The 26,803-nt window shown below is 42.9% G+C and overlaps 1 protein-coding gene across 1 annotated transcript in view; it reads right to left on the reverse strand.

The window, feature by feature from the left end:
* The window catches only part of LOC112255371 (attractin-like protein 1), a 327,241-nt gene that overhangs the window by 181,299 nt on the left and 119,139 nt on the right, over positions 1-26,803 (reverse strand). Inside the window, exons 21-22 of the mRNA XM_024428366.2 lie at positions 17,845-17,938; positions 1,020-1,072 (exon numbers count right to left, since the gene is read on the reverse strand). Coding sequence (XP_024284134.1) covers positions 1,020-1,072; positions 17,845-17,938 — 147 coding nt within the window. The remainder of the gene's footprint in view (positions 1-1,019; positions 1,073-17,844; positions 17,939-26,803) is intronic.

Genomic DNA, 26,803 nt, shown 5'->3' on the forward strand with positions numbered 1-26,803 from the left:
TTTACTGTACCTTTTTTGAGTTTGTGTTACAGGAAACAGATTTCTGCTTGAAAAAGTTAGCCTTGGCTTTTCTAACTGCCTGTGTATATTGGTTTCTAACTTCCCTGAAAAGTTGCATATCACGAGGGCTGTTCAATGCTAATGCAGAATGCCATAGGATGGTTTTGTGTTGGTTAAGGGCAGTCAGGTCTAGAGAGAATCAAGGGCTATATCTGTTCCTGGTTCTACATTTCTTGAATGGGGCATGCTTATTTAAGATGGTGAGGAAGGCATTTTTAAAAATAACCAGGCATCCTCTACTGCCGGGATGAGGTCAATATCCTTCCAGGATACCCAGGCCAGGTCGATTAGAAAGGCCTGCTTGCTGAAGTGTTTCAGGGAGCGTTTGACAGTGATGAGTGGAGGTCACTTGAGCGTTGACCCATTACGGATGCAGGCAATGAGGCAGTGATCGCTGAGATCTTGGTTGAAAACAGCAGAGGTGTATTTAGTATTTAATTGACAACCTCTCTCATAGAACTACATTCATGCATGACTACACTCAACAGGATTACTATTGGAAGTGACAGTACTTGAACTTTGTCCAAAACAGCTACCATTACAACCCTGGTCAGTGGACCAAATTCCACCGGCTGATGCCAGCATCTATTTTGAGTAAAATATTCCCCCATGTACTTTAACTTGAAAAACCACCAATTTGTGGCAAAAGAGTCAAATCAATATGAGGCCAGTGATCTGACACTGACATCTGGAGACAGAAGCCCCTCTAAACCCTGCAACCATCTCCAGCTACAAATCTTTCAAATCAAGTTTAGAGCCAGACAAATCTACAGTCGATTGCTGCCATACTGCCTGGCACAGACTAAAAGCTTCCATCTGCTTAGCCAACTCACTTCGCGGCAAAGGTCAAAGAGATGTGCAGATGTGTGGTATGCTGCAACTGATCAGGACCACGGCAACATCTGGAGGACAAAGATGCAATGGAGACTCAGGTGTGACTGCAGCGGCGGGATACTTACAGTAGCACGTCCCTCTGAGGGGGTTGCCAAGGTAACGGTTCTCGGAGTCGCAACTGCAACAATAAGAGAGAAGGGAGAGAAGAATAGAAGACATAGAACAATGAGCTTAACAAGGTATCTGTCACTTTGCCAAAGCCATCACAGACTGTTAATAACATCATCACTGAGGGTTATTTTGGGCGTGTCAGGGAAAAGTGTCCTGAGAGGCTGTTTGTAGAGGTAGTATCAGGGGTGACAGTACTGTGTGCTGCTTCTGGTGCTGTCCTCTCCCTGGATATGATGAGGTGATTTCCCCAGATAGCCCTATCTGATGACACCTCTCTGCTCAGGGGCAGGGGCCTTGTGTCTGTCTGTGTTCTGAACAGCAGGGGAGTTAGACGGCTACAGACAGCCCAGCTAGAGAACACCTTGAACGCTACTGAAAGACAGAGAGGACAGCTACAGTAGGACTTTACAGAGGCTTGAAAAATACGCTAAACTGAATAAGTGCAATTAAACAATAGTCAGGTGTGTGGATGACTCCATCAACCCTTAATTTGACCCTGTTTGTCAAGACAATCAGGCAGCCTTGACTCAAATACTAAGACAAGGTCCTCAAAATGCAGGAAGAGAATTGAAAGCAGACTAGACTGAGGGGAGTCAGGAGTACCAGGTGTGAGGGTTATTGTGGTAGGTGGCATTTGATCATATGGTCTGGTTTACGAAGCAGGGGTCATTACTGCAGTCCAAAGACCCCTGTTTATTACCAATACTCAACTTCTACAAAACCCAGGAGGAGACCTTGGAAAGGGCAACCGTGTGGAAAACCGCCACTTTGTAAATACATACTCCACTATTTTGACAAGCCTATCGAAACAGATGTGATATATCGTTAAATCTGCCCCTTGAGTCAATAAATGGATTCAGAACGTAATTGCTAGGGTTTGCAAGGCTGGTCAGACAGTGGTTACAGCGAAATAAGGTAGGCAATGCTCACTGTCCTGTGCTTATACATAACAAAACAGATTTCATTCAGTGGCTGGCCAACCCTTGGTATGAGGGTCATAAAGTAGCAGTAATGAATATTTCACAGCCAAGGACGGAGCTTTATCCTTCTGTATTTGTTCTTATAGAGGGCGTTGTAAACAATAACCCCACAAAACAGCTCAAGAAGACTTCAATTCAAACACAAAGGCCGCAGCGGTGTTATCTGGTTTGTACGCCTCAGTCCCTCTATTTGTTGAAGGCCTTGTGAGGATACGAGTTTGGAACCGATTGTATTCCCCTTACACAAGGGCAAGGCAAAAATATTTTCCTCAGTTAATCTTAAGAACATGACAGCAATTTTAAGATGCACCACGGGGACTTTAGAAGGGGCCCCCAGCCTCACTCGCCATCTCCCCAGAGAACACTTAACACTCAGCTAGGGCTGGCTGGTTAAGTAGCTTAAGTGGTAATGGTGCCAAGATGGGTGTAGCACACTGGCTTCCTTCCCCAGTCTCTCTTCTGTCTGTTTGGCTGCCTTTCACTCCTACGCTCACAGACTGGGATGACATAGAAAAAAGCACCACTGTCCTTCGGGACCCTTAATCTGCTATTAGGCTGCCACAGTCTCAGCTTTTCCCCAGACAACAGAACACACGCACACAGGATGTGTGAAGAGTGTTTGACTCTCTGTGAACCCACAACACGGCTTTGTCTGTGAGCCGTGACAGAGGGCAGAAGGTCTGAAGATTAAAGGTCGCTGTGGGTGTGTGCCATCGCTCTGTGTGTGTGTGTGTGTGTGTGTGTGTGTGTGTGTGTGTGTGTGTGTGTGTGTGTGTGTGTGTGTGTGTGTGTGTGTGTGTGTGAGAGAGAGTGTGGTTTGTCTGTTCATGCATCAGTTGTTGTCAGTAACAGGAGCAGCATGCTGAGGTAAATGCTGAGATGGGAGATTGGGTCTATTTAAAAAGCCAACTTCCTCCTCTCACTCGCACAAACCCACCTATGCCATGACCCCATTGGGCCACACAGCGTGCAAGGCAGGGTGGCAACAGCTGTGCCAAAATAAACCTCTGAAACTGAGTCTGTTTACTTCGCTCTCCTCTGGGACCAAGGTTCTAGGGGAGCACGGATATAACCTAGGTGTCAGGAGAAGCAGGAAAGGAAGAGGAGACTGTTGAGTTTCAATCTGTCTGTCTGATAGGAAGGAGTCTTTTAATTAGACTCACCACGTAAGAAGAGGTATCTACCTTTGATTTCACACTTTTGCATGCACAGCAACAGTGCAAACACACACACACACACGCACACTAATCAAATTAAATTAATTCAAGCTTTACTTACATAGCACATTTCAGACATGAATGCAATGCAAAATGCTTCATAGGGGGAAAAATGTATAAAAACAATGAAAATAAAAACAGAAACATGAGAGGACAAGTAACAAAAAAATAGCAATAAAAATGTAAACACTAAAAAGCACCCTAAGAAAAAGCATAGTGAAAAAGGTGTGTTTTAAGATCAACAGTTGAAGTTGGAAGTTTACATACACTTAGGTTGGAATCATCTGGTTTTTTCAACCACTCAACAAATGTCTTGTTAACAAACTATAGTTTTGGCAAGTCGGTTAGGACGTCTACTTTGTGCATGACACAAGTAATTTTTCCAACAATTGTTTACAGACAGATTATTTCACTTATAATTCACTGTATCACAATTCCAGTAGGTCAGAAGTTTACATACACTAAGTTAACTGTGCCTTTAAACAGCTTGGAAAATTCCAGAAAATTATGTCATGGCTTTAGAAGCTTCTGATAGGCTAATTGACATAATTTGAGTCAATTGGAGTTGTACCTGTGGATGTATTTCAAGGCCTATCTTGAAACTCAGTGCCTCTTTGCTTGACATCATGGAAGAATCCAAATAAATCAGCCAAGACCTCAGAAAAGTAAGGAGATGCATTATGTCTCCTAGAGATGAACGTACTTTGGTGCGAAAAGTGCAAATCAATCCCAGAACAACAGCAAAGGACCTTGTGAAGATGCTGGAGAAAACAGGTACTAAAGTATCTATCTCCACAGTAAAACGAGTCCTATATTGACATAACCTGAAAGGCCGCTCAGCAAGGAAGAAGCCCATGCTCCAAAACCCGCCATATAAAAGCCAGACTATGGTTTGAAACTGCACATGGGGAAAAACATCATACTTTTTGGAGAAATGTCCTCTGGTCTGATGAAACAAAAATAGAACTGTTTGGCCATAATGACCATCGTTATGTTTGGAGGAAAAAGGGGGACGCTTGCAAGGCGAAGAACACCATCCCAACCGTGAAGCACGGGGGTGGCAGTATCATGTTGTGGGGTTGCATTGCTGCAGGAGCGACTGGTGCACTTCACAAATAGATGGCATCATTCGGGAGAAAAATTATGTGGATATATTGAAGCAACATCTCAAGACATCAGTCAGGAAGTTAAAGCTTGGTCTCAAATGGGTCTTCCAAATGGACAATGACCCCAAGCATACTTCCAAAGTTGTGGCAAAATGGCTTAAGGACAACAAAGTCAAACTATTGGAGTGGCCATCACAAAGCCCTGACCTCAAACCCATAGACAATTTGTGGGCAGTACTGAAAAAGTGTGAGCGAGCAAGGAGGCCTACAAACCTGACTCAGTTACACCAGCTCTGTCAGGAGGAATGGGCCAAAATTCACCCAACTTATTGTGGGAAGCTTGTGGAAGGCTACCCGAAACGTTTGACCCAAGTTAAACAATTTAAAGGCAATGCTACCAAATACTAATTGAGTGTATGTAAACTTCTGACCCACTGGGAATGTGATAAAATAAATAAAAGCTTAAATAAATAATTCTCTCTACTATTATTCTGATATTTCACATTCTTAAAATAAAGTGGTGATCCTAACTGACCTAAGACAGGGCATTTTTACTCGGATTCAATGTCAGGAATTGTGAAAAACTGAGTTTAAATGTATTAGGCTCAGGTGTATGTAAACTTCCGACTTCAACTGTATTTTAAATATGTCCACAGTTTTGACCCCCCTCAGGTTCTCTGGCAGGCTATTCCAGGGGCTGGGGGCATAATCACTCAAGGCTGCCTCTCCATGACTCTTAGTCCTAGGCTTTGGGATAGTTAAAAGGCCAGTGCCAGAGGACCTGAGGGACCTACTGGGTACATAACTTAAAAGCATGTTAGACATGTAGTAGGATGCACAATCATACAGCTGAATGCACGCACACACACATTCACAGAGTACTCGATCCTAATCAAAACAAACACACAAGAAAAAGATCATTAGCAGCAAAGCGCAAACAAGGACAGACCTTAGCTAAATAGGTTAAGGTGTTACTGTAGGAAGGACTCTGGCCCTCAGGCTGGCTCTATATGGAGACAATCCAGCAGATCCAAAACTGAAGAGATTATCATAGTGTTTTCTGAAATCTGTCATGGCTGCTGTTATTCTGCCTTTTATTTCCTATTTTCTCCCCGACAGCAACGCTTGGATGCAGCCTGCTTCCCACATGGAGGCAATTTCAACAGGCACTTAACTTGACATTTATTTGCTCAGTGCAAATTTCCCTTGTCCACCACTTAAGGCTCACATCTCCCTCCATCAAACATTGCTCTGCCTCGCTGGTCCATGGGCAGAAGCTCACAGGAATACACGGTATACTCGCAAATACACACATACTGTATTTGAAAACATTTACATTTTAGTCATTTAGCAGACACTTATCCAGAGCGACTTACTAGAGCAATTGGGGTTAAGGGCACATCGACATATTTTTAACCTAGTTGGCGAGAGGCATCAAACCAGCAACCGTTCTGTTACTGGCCCAACGGTCTTAACCTCTTTGCTATCTGCCACCCCAAAACACACACACACACACACACTGTACACACACACATCTGAACAGACACACATGAATGAATACAATTTTAAAAAGTGTAGCACACCAGATTTTGAAAAGCATCAGCTGCGTGACAGGTGTTGAGATAAGTACTAGAATTGGATTTGTTTCTTTCTTGGTTAAATTTGGCTCTATGGCCTAGATCTAATGACCCTACAGTAACTCCCTAACCCACTGAGCTCACCCCATGACCCTGGCCAGGACTAGCCAGGACTATTTCCCTGCTCAATGTGTGACTGGAAACCAATCAAGCGTCCCACCACGCACCATGTGCCCAGCTCTTGGGCTGTAACAGACAATCATACATAGGCAATGGTGAAGAGACAACACTCCATACCAGTGTGTTTCTGTCTGCATAACAGTTTGTTTTGTTGTGTGTAAAAAAAACAGTAATTTGTTAGCGAGTGGGTCTGCATTGGTCCTTTTTTCTCTCTTTTCATCTTGTAAATGAAAATTCAGGAAGGACACTTCCTTCTACATATATCAGATGTATTGTACCCCAGCTCACGTGTGTGTGTGTGCCTGTGTGCATGCTTGTTTGTAGCCTACATAGAGTGGACCAGTGAGCTTGATGTCCACACTGCAGATCTAAGCAGACAAAGGCACTATGAGACAACTCTAGAGCAAAGGACAAAAGGCCCCCTCAGAGAATGAACAACCCAACCACATTGCCGGCTTTTGGCCGATACAATAAATGAAAAGCCGATAAATAACTTTGCAGCCGGACAAATTGTAGCCCCGATTTCGAGCACAATTCTCTTTCTCCTTGCCTCGGCTGAGGAGAATGAGAGAGCAAGAGAGCACTGCATCACAGTGCTAGAGGCAACACTACAGATCCGGGTACGATCCCGGGCTGTGTCGCAGCCGGCCACGACGGGGAGACCCATGTGACGGCGCACAATTTGCTCAGCATCATCCGGGATACGGGAGAGTTTGGCCGGCTGGGATATCCTTGTCCCATCCCGCTTTAGTGACTCCTTGTAGCGGCCGCCAGCTGTATGGTGTTTCCTCTGACACGTTGGTGCCGCTGGTTTCCAGGTGAAGCGAGCAGTGTGTCAAGAAGCAGTGTGGCTTGGCAGGGTCGTGTTTCGGAGGATACACGGCTCTCGACCTTAGCCTCTCCCGAGTCCGTACGGGAGTTGCAGTAATGGGACAAGATTAACTACCAATTGGACATCATGAAATTGGGGAGAAAAAGGGGTAAAAAATAACCCCCAAAAAAGACGAGGCCTCATTGAAGTAAAATGAAAGTTAGAGAGTATGTCTATACTGAAAAGCCCACAAGAAAGGACTACAGACTGCGACCATTTTGTTTAAGAGGCTAAAACCATGATTTGGTCAAATAGTAAAGTACATTATCCTCATGATTCTTGTAATCAAAGTGTCTTCCTGCCTGCCCCTATGCCTGTTTTGTTGGGGCCTGCTTCTGTGTTGAGCGAGCCATTCTCTCCTTTCCCAAGGAAAGAAAATGCTCCGGGAGAGAAAAAAAAGTGTTCTGATAGTATATAAAATGTTAAAATCCAAATGCGGGGAAAACACAACTTGGGTGGAGAAAAGATGCTTTCAGCTTTTTTTTCTCAACTCTCCATTTTGAGATCAATACTAACTATTTAAAAAAACAAGATACTTGATATGGATTTGAGATACAGAGCGGCAATATCAAAAAAGGCAAATCCGACCACGACTCCATTTTACTCCTACCGTCCTACAGGCTGAAACTCAAACAGGATGTACCCGTGACTAGAACCATTCAACGCTGGTCTGACCAATCGGAATCCATGCTTCGAGATTGTTTTGATCACGCGGACTGGGAAATGTTCCGGGCAGCCTCAGAGAATAACATTGATTTATACGCTGACTCTGTGAGTGAGTTTATAAGGAAGTGCATTGGAGATGTTGTACCCACTGTGACTATTAAAACCTACCCTAACCAGAAACTATGGATATATGGTGGCATTCACAAAACTGAAAGCGCGAACCACCGCATTCAACCATGTAAAGATCTCTGGAAATATGGTTGAATATACACAGTGTAGTTATTCCATCCTTAACCTCTCTAGGGTAGGGGGCAGCATTCGGAATTTTGGATGAAAAGCATGCCCAAATTAAACGGCCTGCTACTCGGGCCCAGAAGATATTATATGCATATAACTGGTAGATTTGGATAGAAAACACTCTAAAGGTTCCAAAACTGTTAGAATAGTGTCTGTGAGTATAATAGAACTGATTTAGCAGGCGAAAACCTGAGAAAAATCCATTCAGGAAGTTTTTGTTTTTGTTTTGTAGTTTTCTATTCAATGCCATTACAGTATCTATTGACTTAGGACTACATTTGCAGTTCCTATGCCTTCCACTAGATGTCAACCGTCTTTAGAAATTGTTTCAGGCTTGTATTCTTATAAATGAGGGAGTAAGACCAGTCTGAACGAGTGGACCCTAACGTGTCGCAGAGTTTTTTCAGGCGCATGTGCATTTCTTGTTTACCTTTTATATTGACAACGTTATTGTCCGGTTGAAATATTATAGATCATTTAGGCTAAAAAACAACCTGAGGATTGAATATAAACATCGTTTGACATGTTTCTATGAACTTTACGGATACAATTTGGATTTTTTGTCTGATTGTTTTGACTGAGTTTGAGCCTGTGTATTACTGAAGAAACCGCGCTAACAAAAACGGAGGTTTTTGGATATAAAGAGACTTCATCGAACAAAAGGAACATTTATTGAGTAAATGAATGTCTTCTGATTGCCACCATATGAAGATTATCAAAGATAAGGGATTAATTTTATCTCTATTTCTGAGTTTTGTAACGTTTCTGCTTGGCTGGTTACGGTTTGTAATAATTTGTCAACTGGGCTATGTTCTGGTCTAGGTATGTTCTGGGCTAGGTATGCTTTCGCCAAAAAGCATTTAATAAATATCTCACTGTGGTTGGTTTAACAAGAAGTTAATCTTTAAACCTATGTAAAATATGTTTTGTTTTCTGAATTTTTATAATGAGCATTTCTGTAATTGAATTTGGCGCTCTGCAACCTCACTGGATGTTGGTCAGATGGGACGCTAGGTTAAGGCAATCAAACAAGCGAAATGCTGGTACAGGGACAAGGTGGAGTTGCAATTCAACGGCTCAGACACGAGACGTAGGTGGCAAGGTCTACAGGCAATTACAGACTACAAAAAGAAAACCAGCCACGTCACGGACACCAAAGTCTTGCTTCCAGACAAACTAAACACCTTCTTTGTCCACTTTGAGGAAAATATAGTCCCACCGACGCGGCCCGCTACCAAGGAATGCAGCTGGAAAAAGCCAGCATCCTGGAGTCTCCTCTTCACTGTTGGCGTTGAGACTGGTGTTTGCAGGTACTATTTAACTTCTTGGTGACAGGGGCAGTATTGAACTGTTTGTATGATGTATGTGAGTATAAGAGAACTCATATGGCAGGCGAAAACCTGAGAAAAATCCAACCAGGAAGTGGGAAATCTGAGGTTTGTAGTTTTTCAACTCTTTGCCATTCCAATATACAGTGTAATTGGGGTCAAATTGCACTTCATACGGCTTCCACTAGATGTCAACAGTCTTTAGAACTTTGTTTCAGGCTTCTACTATGAAGGGGGAGAGAATGAGAGAGGATTGAGCCAGGTGTCTGGCAGAGTGCCCCAGGCTCGTGAGGCGCGGTCACGAGAGATTTAGCGCTCGTTCCTTTGCTTTTCTACAGACAATGGAATTCTCCGGTTGGAACATTATTGAAGATTTATGATAAAAACATCCTAAAGATTGATTCTATACTTAGTTTGACAAGTTTCTACGGCCTGTAATATAACTTTTTGAATTATTGTCCGACGTTCGGCTGGACCTGAACGTGCGTTTGGATTCGCCCTAACAAAAGAAGCTATTTGGACATAAATGATTAACTTTATTGAACAAATCAAACATTTATGGTGGAACTGGGATTCCTGGGAGTGCATTCTGATGAAGATCATCAAAGGTAAATTAATATTTATAATGCTATTTCTGACTAATGTTGACTACACAATATGGCGGATATCTTTCTGGCTGCTTTGTTGTCTGAACGCTGTACTCAGATTATTGCATGGTTTGCTTTTTCCGTAACGTTTTTTAAAAATCTCACAGGGGTTGCATTAAGGAAAAGTATATCTCTAATTCCATGTATAACACTTGTATTTTCATCAACATTTATGATGAGTATTTCTGTAAATTGATGTGGCTCTCTGCACAATCACCACATGTTTTAGAACTACTGAACGTAACGCTCCAATGTGAAATGAGATTTTTGATAGAAATATGCACTTTAGCGAACAAAACATACATATATTGTGTAACATGAAGTTCTATGAGTGTCAGCTGATGAAGATCATCAAAGGTTAGTAATTCATTTTATCTCTATTTGTGACTCCTCTCTTTGGCTGGAAAAATGGCTGTGTTTTTCTGTGACTTGGTGGTGACCTAACATAATTGTTTGTGGTGCTATCGCGGTAAAGCCTTTTTGAAATCAGACACTGTGGCTGGATTAACGAGATTTGTATCTTTAAAATGGTGTAGAATACTTGTATGCTTGAGGAATTTTAATTATGAGACTTTTGTTGTTTTTATTTTGGCGCCCTGCAATTTCACTGGCTGTTGGCCAGGTGAGACGCTACCGTCCCACATATCCCAGAGAGGTTAATGAAGCTGCCAGTTGAGGACTTGTGAGGTGTCCGTTTCTCAAACTAGACACTCTAATGTACTTGTCCTCTTGCTCAGTTGTGCACTGGGGCCTCCCACTCCTCTTTCTATTCTGGTTATAGCCTGTTTGCGCTGTTCTGTGAAGGGAGTAGTACACAGCATTGTAAGAGATCTTCAGTTTCTTGGCAATTTCTCTCATGGAATAGCCTTCATTTCTCAGAACAAGAATAGGCTGACGAGTTTCAGAAGAAAGTACTTTGTTTCTGGCCATTTTGAGCATGTAATCAAACCCACAAATGTCGATACTCCAGATACTCAACTAGTCTAAAGAAGGCCAGTTTTATTGCTTCTTATTATCTTACAATCTGAAATTCCTTTTTGATACCGTCGCAAATCTAACTAAAAAGCAGCATTCCCCAAGAGAGGATGGCTTGAGGGAAAGATCATGATCATTAGCAAGCGAATTACGGACTCCTCTTTAAATCTGCGTATTCCTCCAAAGCTCAGTTGTCCTGAGTCGCACAACTCTGCCAGGACCTAGGATCAAGAGAGACACTCAAGTGTTTTAGTACTATATCTCTTGACACAATGATGAACATAATCATGGCCTCTAAACCTTCAAGCTGCATACTGGACCCTATTCCAACTAAACTACTGAAAGAGCTGCTTCCTGTGCTTGGCCCTCCTATGTTGAACATAATAAACGGCTCTCTATCCACCGGATGTGTACCAAACTCACTAAAAGTTGCAGTAATAAAGCCTCTTGAAAAAGCCAAACCTTGACCCAGAAAAAAAAAAAAAACTATAGGCCTCTATATCGAATCTTCCATTCCTCTCAAATTTTTTTGCAAAAGCAGTTGCACAGCAACTCACTGCCTTCCTGAAGACAAACAATGTGTACGAAATGCTTCAGTCTGGTTTTAGACCCTATCATAGCACTGAGACTGCACTTGTGAAGGTGGTAAATGACCTTTTAATGGTGTCAGACCGAGGCTCTGCATCTGTCCTCGAGCTCCTAGACCTTAGTGCTGCTTTTGATACCATCGTTCACCACGTTCTTTTGGAGAGATTGGAAACCCAAATTGGTCTACACATAAACATAATGTTAACTTTCACTGCTATGCGGATGACACACAGCTGTACATTTCGATGAAACATAGTGAATCCCCAAAATTGCCCTCGCTAGAAGCCTGTGTTTCAGACATAAGGAAGTGGATGGCTGCAAACGTTCTACTTTTAAACTCGGAGAAAACAGAGATGCTTGTTCTAGGTCCCAAGAAAAAAAGAGATCTTCTGTTGAATCTGACAATTAATCTTGATGGTTGTACAGTCGTCTCAAATAAAACTGAAGGACATTGGCGTTACTCTGGACCCTGATCTCTCTTTTGACAAACATATCAAGACTGTTTCAAGGACAGCTTTTTTCCATCTACGTAACATTACAAAAATCAGAAACTTTCTGTCCAAAAATGATGCAGAAAAATTAATCCATGCTTTTGTTACTTCTAGGTTAGACGACTGCAATGCTCTACTTTCTGGCTACCTGGATAAAGCACTAAATAAACTTCAGTTAGTGCTAAATACAGCTGCTAGAATCCTGACTAGAACCCCAAAAATGTATCATATTACTCCAGTGCTAGCCTCCCTACACTGGATTCCTGTTAAGGCAAGGGCTGATTTCAAGGTTTTACTGCTAACCTACAAAGCTCCTCCCTATCTTTCCGATTTGGTCCTGCCGTACATACCTACACATACGGTCACAAGACGCAGGCCTCCTAATTGTCCCTAGAATTTCTAAGCAAACAGCTGGAGGCAGGGCTTTCTCCTATAGAGCTCCATTTTTTTATGGAATGGTCTACCTACCCATGTGAGAGACGCAGACTCGGTCTCAACCTTTAAGTCTTTACTGAAGACTCATCTCTTCAGTGGGTCATATGATTGAGTGTAGTCTGGCCCAGGAGTGTGAAGGTGAACGGAAAGGCTCTGGAGCAACGAACCGCCCTTGCTGTCTCTGCCTGGCCGGTTCCCCTCTCTCCACTGGGATTCTCTGCCTCTAACCCTATTACAGGGGCTGAGTCACTGGCTTACTGGTGCTCTTCCATGCTGTCCCTGGGAGGGGTGCGTCACTTGAGTGGGTTGAGTCACTGACGTGATCTTTCTGTCTGGGTTGGCGCCCCCCTTGGGTTGTGCCGTGGCGGAGATCTTTGTGGGCTATACTCGGCCTGGTCTCAGGATGGTAAATTGGTGGTTGAATATATCCCTCTAGTGGTGTGGGGGCTGTGCTTTGGCAAAGTGGGTGGGGTTATATCCTTCCTGTTTGGCCCTGTCCGGGGGTATCATTGGATGGGGCCACAGTGTCTCCTGACCCCTCCTGTCTCAGCCTCCAGTATTTATGCTGCAGTAGTTTGTGTCAGGGGGCTAGGGTCAGTTTGTTATATCTGGAGTACTTCTCCTGCTTTATCCGGTGTCCTGTGTGAATTTAAGTATGCTCTCTCTAATTCTCTCTTTCTCTCTTTCTTTCTCTCTCTCGGAGGACCTGAGCCCTAGGACCATGCCTCAGGACTACCTGGCATGATGACTCCTTGCTGTCCCCAGTCCACCTGGCCGTGCTGCTGCTCCAGTTTCAACTGTTCTACCTGCAGCTATGGAACCCTGACCTGTTCACCGGACGTGCTACCTGTCCCAGACCTGCTGTTTTCAACTCTCTAGAGACAGCAGGAGCGGTAGAGATACTCTTAATGATCGTCTATGAAAAGCCAACTGACATTTACTCCTGAGGTGCTGACTTGTTGCACCCTCGACAACTACTGTGACTATTATTATTTGACCATGCTGGTCATTTATGAACATTTGAACATCTTGGCCATGTTCTGTTATAATCTCCACCCGTCACAGCCAGAAGAGGACTGGCCACCCCTCATAGCCTTGTTCCTCTCTTGGTTTCTTCCTAGGTTTTGGCCTTTCTAGGGAGTTTTTCCTAGCCACCCTGCTTCTACACCTACATTGCTTGCTGTTTGGGGTTTTAGGCTGGGTGTCTGTACAGCACTTTGAGATATCAGCTGATGTAAGAAGGGCTATATAAATACATTTGATTTGATTAGAAGTGAACACAGAAGTGATGGTTGCTGATAATGGGCCTCTGTACGCCTATGTAGATATCCATAAAAAATCTGCCGTTTGAACTACAATAGTCATTTACAACATTAACAATGTCTACACTGTATTTCTGATAAATTTGATGTTATTTTAAATAGACAAAAAATAGCTTTTCTTTCAAAAACTTTTGAACGGTAGTGTCACGCCCTGACCATAGTTTGCGTTGTTTGTTTCTATGTTTTGTTTGGTCAGGGTGTGATATGAGTGGGCATTCTATGTTGTATGTCTAATTTGTCTGTTTTGATGTGTTTGGCCTGATATGGTTCTCAATCAGAGGCAGGTGTTAGTCGTTGTCTCTGATTGGGAACCATATTTAGGTAGCCTGTTTTGTATTATGGGTTGTGGGTGATTGTTCCTGTTTCATGTGTTTACGTTACAGGACTGTTTCATCTTTGTTAATTTTGTCGGTTTATTGTTTTTGTTCGTTGTTAAAGTATTCTATTAAAATGGATAATGATCACGCTGCATTTTGGTCCTACTCTATCTCCAGACGAAGAACGTTACAGGTAGTGTATATGTCTATGTTTATATCACACAGTGGATGCCTAAGCCTATGCATGCAATGCCCTGATGCATTTAGTGCTCAAATCTCAGACCGCTGAACTGTGAGCCGGACATTTGTTTTAGGAAAGTAAAAAAAACAATAGGCTATGAAGTTTCGCATATGCTACAAATCAAAACACAAGGAATGGTGTTTTGTAATTTGTTAAAGGATGATTCTAAGCACATGTAAATGTGGCTCATTTGGCCAATATCCTTTGTTTATTGATGGCGTTGACTGTGTGGGTGGACACCCTAATGGGTTACGCACCCAACGCATATGGATGACCGGTAAATTTCTGAAATGTCCGATAGATTTTTTTTTTTCAATCTTCCCGGTCGCTTGTCCGGTGCAAAACCTTGATACACACACACATACACACCAATAAACACACACATTCTGGACACACCCACACATACTGTGTACACACACACACATGTAAAAACACAAACAGGCACACTGATGGCTGACACATAAATATACATTCACTATACTTATTATATCTACAAATATTTAACAAATATATATAACTATATAACTTAACAACAGTTGGTCACAAAAACATAAACTCATATACATGCACGCCACAAGCGCACAAAACAAAACCACCCACGCACAGACATCCTGCTCTTGCTAATGGTTCCTTTATTGCAGCCCGCCAGAGCGTGCACACCTGCTGAAGCAGGGGGATGGGGGCGCTTACTGGCAGCCCAGGGGAAATCGCTCGTTCATAATCAAAATGGCAAATAAATAAATGCCTTCCATTACACACAGCCATTTTGAGAAAACTCTCAGATAAACAAACAGAGTTTTGACGGCAAAAGAATTTGATTGGAAATTGACATTAAGCAGTCGCGCACAGTGCCGGCAACCGAGAGAACAAATATAAATCAATGCGGGAAGCCAACTGCTCTCACTCACGACACTTCAAGTATCTAAGTGAAGGACGACCGAAAAATAGGAATTATTTTTCCAATTTACTGACCGTTCACCATTCACCAACATTCAGAGTTTTGCGGGTTAAAAACATTTCTTCCGTGCATGGTTTAATCATATCACGTTGAATCTCTTTTTCTGTAGCCTAGTTTGATACTGTAAAGGTTAACATATTTGAGGAGTCATGAATCTACTGTAAACATCCAATTTGGTTTAGATTGAAAAGGGTGGAAAAACTAGGACTTGGAAGGCTTTCCAATAGATGTTGGAACATTGCTGTGGGGACAAGGGCATTAGTGAGGTTGGGCACTAATGTTGAAAGATTAGGCCTGGTTTGCAGTCGGAGTTCCAATTCATCACAAAGGTGTTCGATCGGGTTGAGGTCAGGGCTCTGTGCAGGCCAGTCAAGTTCTTCCACACCGATCTCGACAAACCATTTCTCTATGGACTTGGCTTTGTGGATGGAGGCATTGTTATGCTGAAACAGGAATGGCCCTTCCCCAAACTGTTGCCACAAAGTTGAAAGCACAGAATCGTCTAGAGTGTCATTGTGTGCTGTAGCATTAAGATTTCCCTTCACTGGAACTAAGGGGCCTAGCCCGAACCATGAAAAACAGCTCCAGACCATTATTACTCCAACAAACTTTACAGTTGGCACTATGCATTTGGGCATGTCGCGTTCTCCTGGCATCCGCCAAACCCAGATTCATCAATCCAGAGAACGCGTTTCCACTGCTCCAGAGTCAAATGGTGGTGAGCTTTACACCTGCAGTCAGGTCAAGACCCTGGTGAGGATGATGAGCACGAAAATGAGCTTCCCTGAGACAATTTCTGACAGTTTGTACAGAAATTCTTCGGTTGTGCAAACCCACAGTTTCACCAGCTGTCCTGGTGGCTCATCTCAAACCATCCCATAGGTGAAGAAGCTGGATGGGGAGGTCCTGGACGGGCGTGGTTACATGTGGTCTGTGGTTGTGAGGGTGGTTGAACGTACTGCCAAATTCTCTAAAACGACGTTGGAGGCAGCTTATGGTAGAGAGATTCCCATTCAATTATCTGGCAACAGGTCAGGTGGACGTTCCTTCAGTCAGCATGCCAATTGCACACTCCCTCAACTTGAGACATCTGTGGCATTGTGTTGTGTGACAAAACTGCACATTTTCGAGTGGCCAGTTATTGTCCCCAGCACAAGGTGCACATGTGTAATGATCATGCTGTTTAATCAGTTCATTGATATGTGACACCTGTCAGGTGGATGGATTATCTTGGCAAAGGAGAAATGCTCACTAACAGGGATGTAAAAAAATATGTGGAAAAATTCTGGAATCTTTTATTTCAGCTCATGAAACGGAGCACTTTACATGTTGCATTTATATTTTTGTTCAGTACATTATGACCACTCTGTGGAAATCTGAGACTCTCATGAACACAATGGTGTTCTCCGTTTTGCCATTGGACGCCCTCAAGCCTCACAAGACTCATCTGAAGGTCCCCGGTATCAGTTTTAAAAAATTAATGGAAGTATATATGGAGATAGTTGAATGACTAAAATAAGGGGATAAATACATGTCAAAATACATTTCCTGATCATTCTTATCTCTCTCCGATATAGGACAGACACTGCAGAACAAAGTTCCTTTAGATTTTTTGGGGGACTATTTCTATTGGCTAACAGCAGTAATGCCAAATTCAATGTTTCATCCAATTTTTGTATATATTGTATATTTTTATACCTTAAAGGGACTTAAAATTCTAAATCAAATAGCTAAATGATTGTTGGTATGACCATCTTACAACAATTCCATGCGTTAGCTTGGAACCCCCGGCTTAGACTATAGAGGGTTAATAGAGAGTGTGCATGCACGTGTGAGCAATGCAGGAGACTGCACAGCATGTCAGTCCTGTAAAGGGAGCAAAGGTCAGATGGTAATGATGAGAGATGTCCCATTTGCAAAACAAAACCTATTCACTCGTATTCAAAGCACCGCTATAAAATACACATGCACACATGATTTGACATTCACAGAGAGAATATTCTACACAATATATGCATGCACACTTACTTTCTTCATCAATCACTCAATCCCTCAAAGACACGTGCATGCAAACTCACACACACACACGCACGTGCGCACACACGCACGCACACAGAGTTGAGTAGGCCTCATTAGAACACCACAGTGCCAGTGGCAGCAGTGCACTCCTCTACTCCCAGATTTATTGATGCAGCATTTTTCACCCTGCCTTTACTGCGCCAGTGAAGGCACTTTGGGGTATTATAGTGCTGCAGAAGGCCAGCCTGGCACTCTGATGGCACAAACACAGTGGGTGCTGTGGCCCCTGTGCCGACCCCCATTACTGGTACTAAAGCCTGGGATTTAAGGCCCTAAACGCAAATGAACATAGAGACAAATTGCTGACACTGTGAGACCCAAAGGGTCAGAGTGAGTACAGCCCCACATCTCATCCACAGCTAGAGACGACCAGGTCAAACAGTAGTAGTGGGATATACCATTAACATGGTAGGAGCTAAAATAATCCTATGTATTGCTGTTGTGGTGGAATGATGCAAAAGGGTTGATAATGAAGTGTGCCAAGACAAAATACATCATACTTACAGCTGGCACTGGTCTCCCTTGATCCCCTTGGTTTGACAGTAACATTTCCCTGTCGACACCTGACATAGATTGGCATGTCCGTTGCACTTGCAAGCTGCCATGATCAAATAAAACAAAAGGGAGGAGAAAGAAGGAGAGGAGAGCAGGGGAGAGAGGAGAAAGAGGAAAACACTGTCAGTCTTCTCACAATGATGCACAACACAAACCTGTGAGTCAAACCTGCGAGTCAGTGAGTCAGACAGGAGAGTGACAGGGCTGAACATGGGCCTGAGCTCTCGGGCGAATCTGACATCTTCCTGGACTGTTCTGTTTATGTCTAAACACCACTATCTGGTGGCAAAGGGATCAACACTGGTGTCCTCACCTAACCTTAAAATCAGTGACCTTGGGTTAGCCAGAGGGGAGTGACAGTGAGTCACAATGTGATAGTTGCAAAGGACAAAACCGCATTGAATATAAACATATTGCACACTCAAGAGCAACATTAGGCAGATACAGTTTGAATGTTTACAGCAAGTCAATGTTTAAATCATGACTGTTAGCTTCTGTATATATGCTGACCCGAAACCTTGGAGATAAAATGATCCGTTGAAATTGCATGTGTATGTCAAAAAAATGATGGGACTGGGGAGTGTGTTTATAGTTACTCATTCTGAGTGGTCTGATCGAGAGAATGCACAGGAAATGGATAGAATGCTGTTTCAGAGAAATGGGGTCAAAGTAACCTGGGGCAGAGAGGGCATAATGAGACCAAAATACTCTCAAGCCATTATATGAGTGAGTCTAAGTACATGATTCCATAGAAGCTTCCTTTGGAGGAAGGGCTGTTGACATATACACTACACAAAAGTATGTGGACACCCCTTAAAATGAGTGGATTTGGCTATTTCCGCCACACCCGTTACTGACAGGTGTATAAAATCTAGCACACAGCCATGCAATCTCCATAGACAAACATTGTAAGTAGAATGGCCTTACTGAAGAGCTCAGTGATTTTCAACGTGGCACCGTCATAGGATGCCACTCTTCCAACAAATCAGTTCGTCAAAATTCTGCCCTGCTAGAGCTGCCCCGTAAGTGCTGTTATTGTAAAGTGGAAATGTCTAGGTGCAACAACGGCTCCGCCGCCAAGTGTTAGGACATTCAAGCTCACAGAATGTGACTGCTAGGTACTAAAGTGCGTAGCGTGTAAAAATGATCTGTCCTCGGTTGCAACACTCACTACAGAGTTCCAACCTGCCTCTGGAAGCCATGTCAGCACAAGAACTGTTTGTCGGGAGCTTCCTGAGATGGGTTTCTATGGCAGACAAGCCGCACACAAGCCTAAGATCACCATGCGCAATGCCAAGCATCGGCTGGATTGGTGTAAAGCTCGCCGCCATTGGACTCTGGAGCAATGGGAACGCGTTCTCTGGGGTGATGAATCACGCTTCACCATCTGACAGTCCGATGGACAAATCTGGGTTTGGTGGATGCCAGAAGAACACTACCTGCCCGACTGCATAGTGCAAACTGTAAAGTTTGGTGGATGAGGAATAATGGTCTGGGGTTGTTTTTCATGGTTCAGGTTAGGCCCCTTAGTTCCAGTGAAGGGAAAATTTAACACCACAGCATTCAATGGCATTCTAGACAATGCTGTGCTTCCAACTTAGTGGTAACAGTTTGGGGAAGACCCTTTTCTGTTTCAGCATGACAATGCCTCCATGAACAAAGCGAGGTCCATATAGAAATGGTTTGTCGAGATCCGTGTGGAAAAACTTGACTGGAGTGCACAGAGCCCTGATGTCAAACCCATCGAACACCTTTGGGATGAATTGGAACGCCGACTGCAAGCCAGGCCTAATCGACCAACATCGGTGCCTGACCTCACTAATGCTCTTGTGGATGAATGGAAGCAAGTCCCTGCAGCAATGTTCCAACATATAGTGGAAATCCTTCCCAGATCAACTTCATGTTAATGCCCATGATTTTGGAATGAGATGTTTGACGATCAGGTGTCCACATACCTTTTGCCATGTAGTGTATTTTACATGTATCTTAAATTATTTCTCTCTTATGATTTATTGTTGGAATATTTGTGAAACATTATGGAGGAGTCTTAAATGAGGCCTGGAAAAGCCAAAATATCACAAATAGTCTAACTTTAAGTATTTCTCAATTAGGCCATGTCAAATAAATGTCAATAATCCTTCATCCAAAGAACCCTTCTATGGATAAAATATGAGGAAAAAATATGAGCAATCACAAGAGCGAGAGAGAGAATCTGTGAATGTAGCATGATCTCTGACTCATCCAGCTCCTTACAGAAGTTTGGCAGGTATTACTCCAGATCTAACAGTCTGTTCTCAAAATACATAGGCAAATACTTTCACTCTCTCAGAAACGTTGCCAAAACCAACAACAAACAGTTCCAGTGACGAATCATCAGGACAAAAACAACACATTGCATAGAGCCTTAGAAATATCCCATTAAAACTTGACTTTCATACATAAAGTATAGACAGACCCTTAGGGTTCACTGTGATGTCCCTGACACTGGAAAGAAAAACTAGACCATCCTCGTCCTTCTCCATACTGCTGTTCTGTAGGAGGCACCACTAACTAACTACTGCAGCAGTAGAGACATTCAACTTCACTTCCACTGTCTGTCCTATTTTCAGGGAAACACAGAGAGATCAAAATAATGGAATTAACAGGGAAAATACAATGAGGATTCTGTGTTGGAAGGCAGTGCAGCTTGTTAGCTTTTTATCTTTGGGGCATATGCTTTACGAGCGGTAGCTCTCTCTGTGCATCCCAGCGCAAATTCCCAAATGGAGCTCTCCCCCTCCATCTCTCCCTCCCTCTTTTGAACAAAGCCAAATAGAGAAGTTTGACAAAGATGTATTGTATTTTTTCATCTTTAATCAGATGTAACTGACCCAATTAAAGAAGCTGACACAGAGACCATGTAAGATAGCTCTCAGTAAATATGTTTTCATGATACTATTCCCTTGACAGCAAAGTTAGTATTTTCTGTACAATGAGATGTTTTGGTATTTCATTAGGATACACTGCCCTCTCTCACAGCCCTAGTGGTATCTGTACTACAGCATAACATAAACACGCTATCAAACATACTCAAACACATCCCACACTTCCATAACCAGATACGTGTTCACACACACAGACACAAGATGAAATGCCTCCTCTCACACAGTCATACCAAAAACAAAAAAAGTATAAATCTATTTTTGTGATTCAGCTATACCGTATTTGCATTTTAAGTTTGAGAACAGTAAGACAAGGGATTTACTCAGTTGGAATTATGCCTAGCTACACAGACAGTTTAGGACTAATGTAATACTGTATACAGTACTCTGGCTCAATGTAAGCATTAAGAATGTTCTAACATTCAGGCTTATTGTAGATGATGTATGATACATTTCCAATATGCGAGGAAAATCTGATAGAAGCCACAATGAAAATAGAAATTGGATAAATAGAATGAATGATCATTGGCCCAGTGCATGTATAGCTCTGTGACTACATTGTCAAACTCCCAAAGTGTCTAGTATGCATAGTATTAACAGGGGGTTAGCTCTTGTAGGATGTGCTGTAGAGACAGGGCCTGCAGCTGTAGAGCTCCTCTCCTCTCTGTGCAGAGCAGACACTGATATGATTTATGGTTAAATTAGGATCTGTATAAAATGTACTATCATAATAGGAGCAGAGCAGTGTGCTTCAGGAGCTGCTGTATAAGCACTTAGACAGGAAGATGTGGGGAGCATGGACTGACTCAATACCACTACAACAGGGTCTACTGCAGATATACACACACACGGAACTATATACATGAACCTAAACGGACAAGGAACAAACAAGCACACTATTGTGCCTATGCTTGCAGAAACATAAATATAGTGTGCAGTATATACACGAATGCATATGAGCAGACTCACAGCCCTGACCCCCACTTTACTCTTGTTATTTCATAACGGTGGTTGTCTACAGGGACTGCTTCTAAAGTTCTCAACAACTGACACATCCATACATACCAGCAGAAAAAACCACAATGTATCTCTTAGAATGCGGAGACACAATGCAGCTCACACTTCTGAGCCAAGTTCTGAGACGACAAGCTGTGATAGCTAGCTGATTGGCTACAAAGGCTGGTCTGACACACCTGAGCCTCCCATACTGCACTGGTATGGGTCCTGTGAGACTTGACACATCTTAGATTGTGTGTCCCTATAGTGTAACACTGTGTGGTGCATGGTGGCATACAGGTAGCAGTGGTGTCTAATGACATTCACTGTCAGTCCCTCTAGGGCCCTCCTTTTGCTGAGGTTAACACATATGACTAAGTTCTAAAAATGAAAGGAGGGAAAAAAAGTGTCTTCGGGGTAGCTTTGCGGGGCAGAAATCCTGGACTAAGAAGTAATTGCAGAACCCATCGATGTGATTCAAAATAGTTTAGTGCCAATTTAGCAGATTTAATTTGAACACTGTAACCAGCTCACAGGGCTTCAGTGTTTGCCTGTTTAAAACCTTGCCTGTTAAATCAGCCATTGATTCAGGCCAGAGAATCCAGGTGAGTGGACTCAATATAATAAATTACACAATTAAGCGCCAGGGAGAAACTAGCCTAAGACTCCTTCTAGTCATCTAGGACTAGAGTTGAAGTCACCTGCTGGAAACTGATTGATTTCTAACAAGGTGGAACAGTACCCTAACCCCTTATATGCTCCCTGGCTAGATCAATTACATTTACAGTGGGTATGCCTGCATTTGGCTGCTCATCCATTCATTCAACATGGCATGTGTCACTGCTAGTTATTTACCACACTAAAACCTCTTTTGATTGAGTATGCCTTGAAAACAGTATTGCATTAGGAGCCACTAAACTCTGATGCGTGGGAGGGGATTGGATGTGAAAAAGCATCACACACCATATTTTCTGCTGACAACACAAAAATAAGATACCAAAAAAAAAGAATCCTCTAACCGACGAGCGGATTTGATATAAATCATATTTCCCATTCCTCATGCAAGCCTCTGCAGAGCCTACAATTTCTCACCCCACTGCATCCTGCATCTGTGCGTAAGAGGCAGCAGATCTAATGCACATACACTACAATGGTGCGCGCACGCGTGTGTGTGTGTGTGTGTGTGTGTGTGTGTGTGTGTGTGTGTTGGTTGGTTCTTCTACCCTTGTGGGAACCAAAAATCACAAAGGCCCCAGAAGGACAGTAATACAAGGAAAATGCTCCCTTGTGCCCATTAGGACAAGGGCTATTTTAACCTTTGTGGTTAAGGGTTAAGGTTAGGAATTGGGTTTTGATTACAGGTTAAACCTGCAATATGCAACTTTTTGGGCTACCCGACCAAATTCATATAGAAATGTTATAGATCTTTCATTCTCATTGAAGGCAAGTCTAAGAAGCGGTAGATCTGTACTATGTGCTCTATTTCTATGCTTCCCATTCTTAAGTTTAGTTTTTGCGTCATTTACCTTCGGTTTTGTACACCAGCTTCAAACAGCAAAACATTTTTAAAGTTATGGAACATATATATAATTCACAGCAGTTTAGATGATACAATGATCCTCTTCACTATACTTGCTTGTTTTTCACGAACTAAAATTAGGCAAACTATTAGAATTTTAGCAACTGGCGGTGGGAAATGGCGGAGCAATTTCTGCATAGCGCACCTTTAGGGTTAGGGAAAATAGGATTTTGAATCTAAATCCATTTTAGGTCCCCATGTGTGTTGTTATGTGGTTGTTTTAATTATTGTGTTACATAAACCAGGTTTCCATCCAACCTACATGTGGGTAAAAAATGTCATGACAGGCCTGATAGAAACAGCAAATGTGTCTGTAAACTTTGCAAATGTACCCCCAAAAAATACGATAGACAAAGTGAGATCTTTTTGTGTCAGTAAAACTAATTATGGGAGAAATGGTGGTGGAAACACCTTTATGTGCAAATATAGATATAATAACCATCATATAGGAGTAAACTTGGAGTCACGCGATGATATGTTGTGTGGTACTCCCACTACGACTCAAGAAAGCATGCAGTTTATTAGGCTACAAATGAAATAAGTTATGATAAACTTCACAGGGTGGTGAAAGTGCACAAATAAAATATCAAATCTAATTGTATTTGTCACATGCGCCAATGTCACGTTCTGACCTTTATTTCCTTTTTTTTGTCTTTATTTAGTATGGTCAGGGTGTGAGTTGGGGTGGGCAGTCTGTGTTTCTCTGTGTTGGGGTTTTGAGTTCAGCCTAGTATGGTTCTCAATCAGAGGCAGGTGTCGTTAGTTGTCTCTGAGAATCATACTTAGGTAGCCTGGGTTTCACTTTTGAATTGTGGGTGTTTGTTTTCCGAGTCAGTGTTTGTCACCACACGGAACTGTTTCGTTGATGCATGTTATTTTTTGTTTTGTTCGAGTGTTCAGTTGTTTTTGTAATAAATCATTATGGACACTTACCACGCTGCGTTTTGGTCCGATCCCTGCTACACCTCCTCAGAAGAGGAGGAAGAATGTCGTTACAGCCGAATACAACAGGTGTAGACCTTACCGTGAAATGCTTACTTACAAGCCCTTAACCAACACCACAGTTCAAGAAATAGAGTTAAGAAAATATTTACTAAATAAACTAAAGAAAAAAAATCAAATCAAATCACAAAGTAACACAAGAAAATTACATATGAATAATGAGGCTATATACAGGGGGTACCGGTACAGAGTCAATGTGGGGTACAAGTTGGTCGAGGTAATTTGTAAAATGAATATGCATAGATAATAAACAGCGAGTAGCAGTAGTGTAAAAACCGAGAGGGGGGGTGGTAGCGGAGAGAACAGTCTATGACTTGGGTGACTGGAGTCTTTCACAATTTGTGGGCCTTCCTCTGACACTGCCTGTTATATAGGTCCTGGATGGCAGGAAGCCTGGCCCCAGTGATGTACTGGGTACTGGGCCGTACACACTACCCTCTGTAGGGCCTTACGGTCAGATGCCTAGCAGTTGCCATACCAGGCGGTGATGCAACCGGTCAAGATGCTCTCGATGGTGTAACTGGGGACCCATGCCAAATCGTTTCAGTCTCCTGAGGGGGAAAAGGTGTTGTCGTGCCATCTCACAACTGTCTTGGTGTGTTTGGACCATGATATAGTTTGTTGGTGATGTGGACACCAAAGAACTTGAAACTCTGGAACCTCTCCACTTCAGCCCTGTTGATGTTAATGGGGGCCTGTTCTGCCCTCCTTTTCTTGTAGTCCACGATCAGCTTCTTTGTCTTTCTCACATTAAGGGAAAGATTGTTGTCCCGGCACCACACTGACAGGTCTCTGACCTCCCTATAGGCTGTCTCATTGTTGTCGGTGATCAGGCCTACCACTGTTGTTTTGTCAGGCTGTTGAAGTTGTGCTTGGGCACGCAGTCGTGGGTGAACAGGGAGTACAGGAGGAGAATAAGCCTGCACCCCTGATGAGCTTGATGCTCCTTTCCAATAAATATCTAGGGTCTTAGTCTGGTGACATAATGATCGATGCTTGGCTGACATTTGATAAGTAAAAATGATCTCAAACATTATGGGGAATTAGAATATTAGCATGGAAATCTGTCATCAATTGGATGAAAACCTAGCTATAGAGACCAAAGCATTGACTAAAATCTTGATCCTAGTACTTGGTCGGCAAGTTTATTTCATGGATGACCATGGTAATAAATGCACTTCTTCTAATTGACGATTTACTATTCACCTCACAAGACAAAAAGCTAAAGCAACACAACCTCAATCCAAAGGAATAAATCATTTCCCTTGCACTACACTGACCACGCCTCGCTTAACCATCTACCCCCCCTCCTCTCACTTTTCTGTTCTCCCCAATCCCCTCCACTTCCCATCTCCTCCCTTTCCATGTCTCTTTTAAATTGTGAGGAGCTGACCCCTGCCAGCCGTCACTGCTTGTCAGCGCTCTAATTGACACTTAAATCTTCCTCTGTGTTTAGCTGGAGCTCCACAGTGGAAAATAATACTGCAGGAGGTTTCTATAGGAACCACCAGGCTGATATACCCTCAGCTACACCCACTACACCTTAACCTATAGGCTGAGACTTCTACACATCAGGGTAGAGGAGTTTAATAAGGGTGTGACAGGACAATGGCTCACTGAGACAGAGGTTCAACATGAATTATATCCTACTTGATCTGTTGAGGTGTCAAAAGCCAGGCATCAACATTATTGACTGATCTCTTTGATTTGAAGAGGAGGAGTTGAAACAACGATAGTGGCATGTAGCACCCACCACTGTGCAATATTAGAAGGGCTCGGCCTGCTAACACTCAGAGTTCCATCAGAACAGGAATGGTACTTGAGTTGTTTTTACTAGCCAGGAGAGCAGGTGAGCCTGCCTTCCACCCCTGCCATAACTATATCTGGAGTATGGGTGAGGAGGGGGACAGAGGTCTTTCTACACTGAGTGTACAATACATTAAGGACACCTGCTCTTTCCATGACACAGACTGACCAGGTGAATCCAGATGAAAGGTATGATCCCGTCTTGATGTCACTTGTTAAATCAATTTCAAATGAGTGTAGATGAAGGGGAGGAGACAGATTAAAGAAGGATTTTTAAGCCTTGAGAATTGAGAAATGAATTGTGTATGTGTGCCATACAGAGGGTGAATTGCAACGCTGCTGGTTTTTCACGATCAACAATTTTCCCTGGGTATGGTCCACCACCCAAAGGATAGTGGGAAGCATTGGAGTCTACATGGACCAGCATCCCTGTGGAACACTTTTGACACTCAATATTACGAAGGTGTTCCTAATGTTTGGTATACTCAGTGTACATGTGTGTTCCTAGTAAACATAAAGCTTTGCAGGTCTTTGAAGACACAGCAGGCCTGTTTGGTTCTCTCCTCTGACTGTTCATCTCCCCGGCCAGCCTTTCAACCTCCTC

Source organism: Oncorhynchus tshawytscha, linkage group LG01 (assembly GCF_018296145.1).
Source record: "Oncorhynchus tshawytscha isolate Ot180627B linkage group LG01, Otsh_v2.0, whole genome shotgun sequence".
Taxonomy (NCBI): domain Eukaryota; kingdom Metazoa; phylum Chordata; class Actinopteri; order Salmoniformes; family Salmonidae; genus Oncorhynchus; species Oncorhynchus tshawytscha.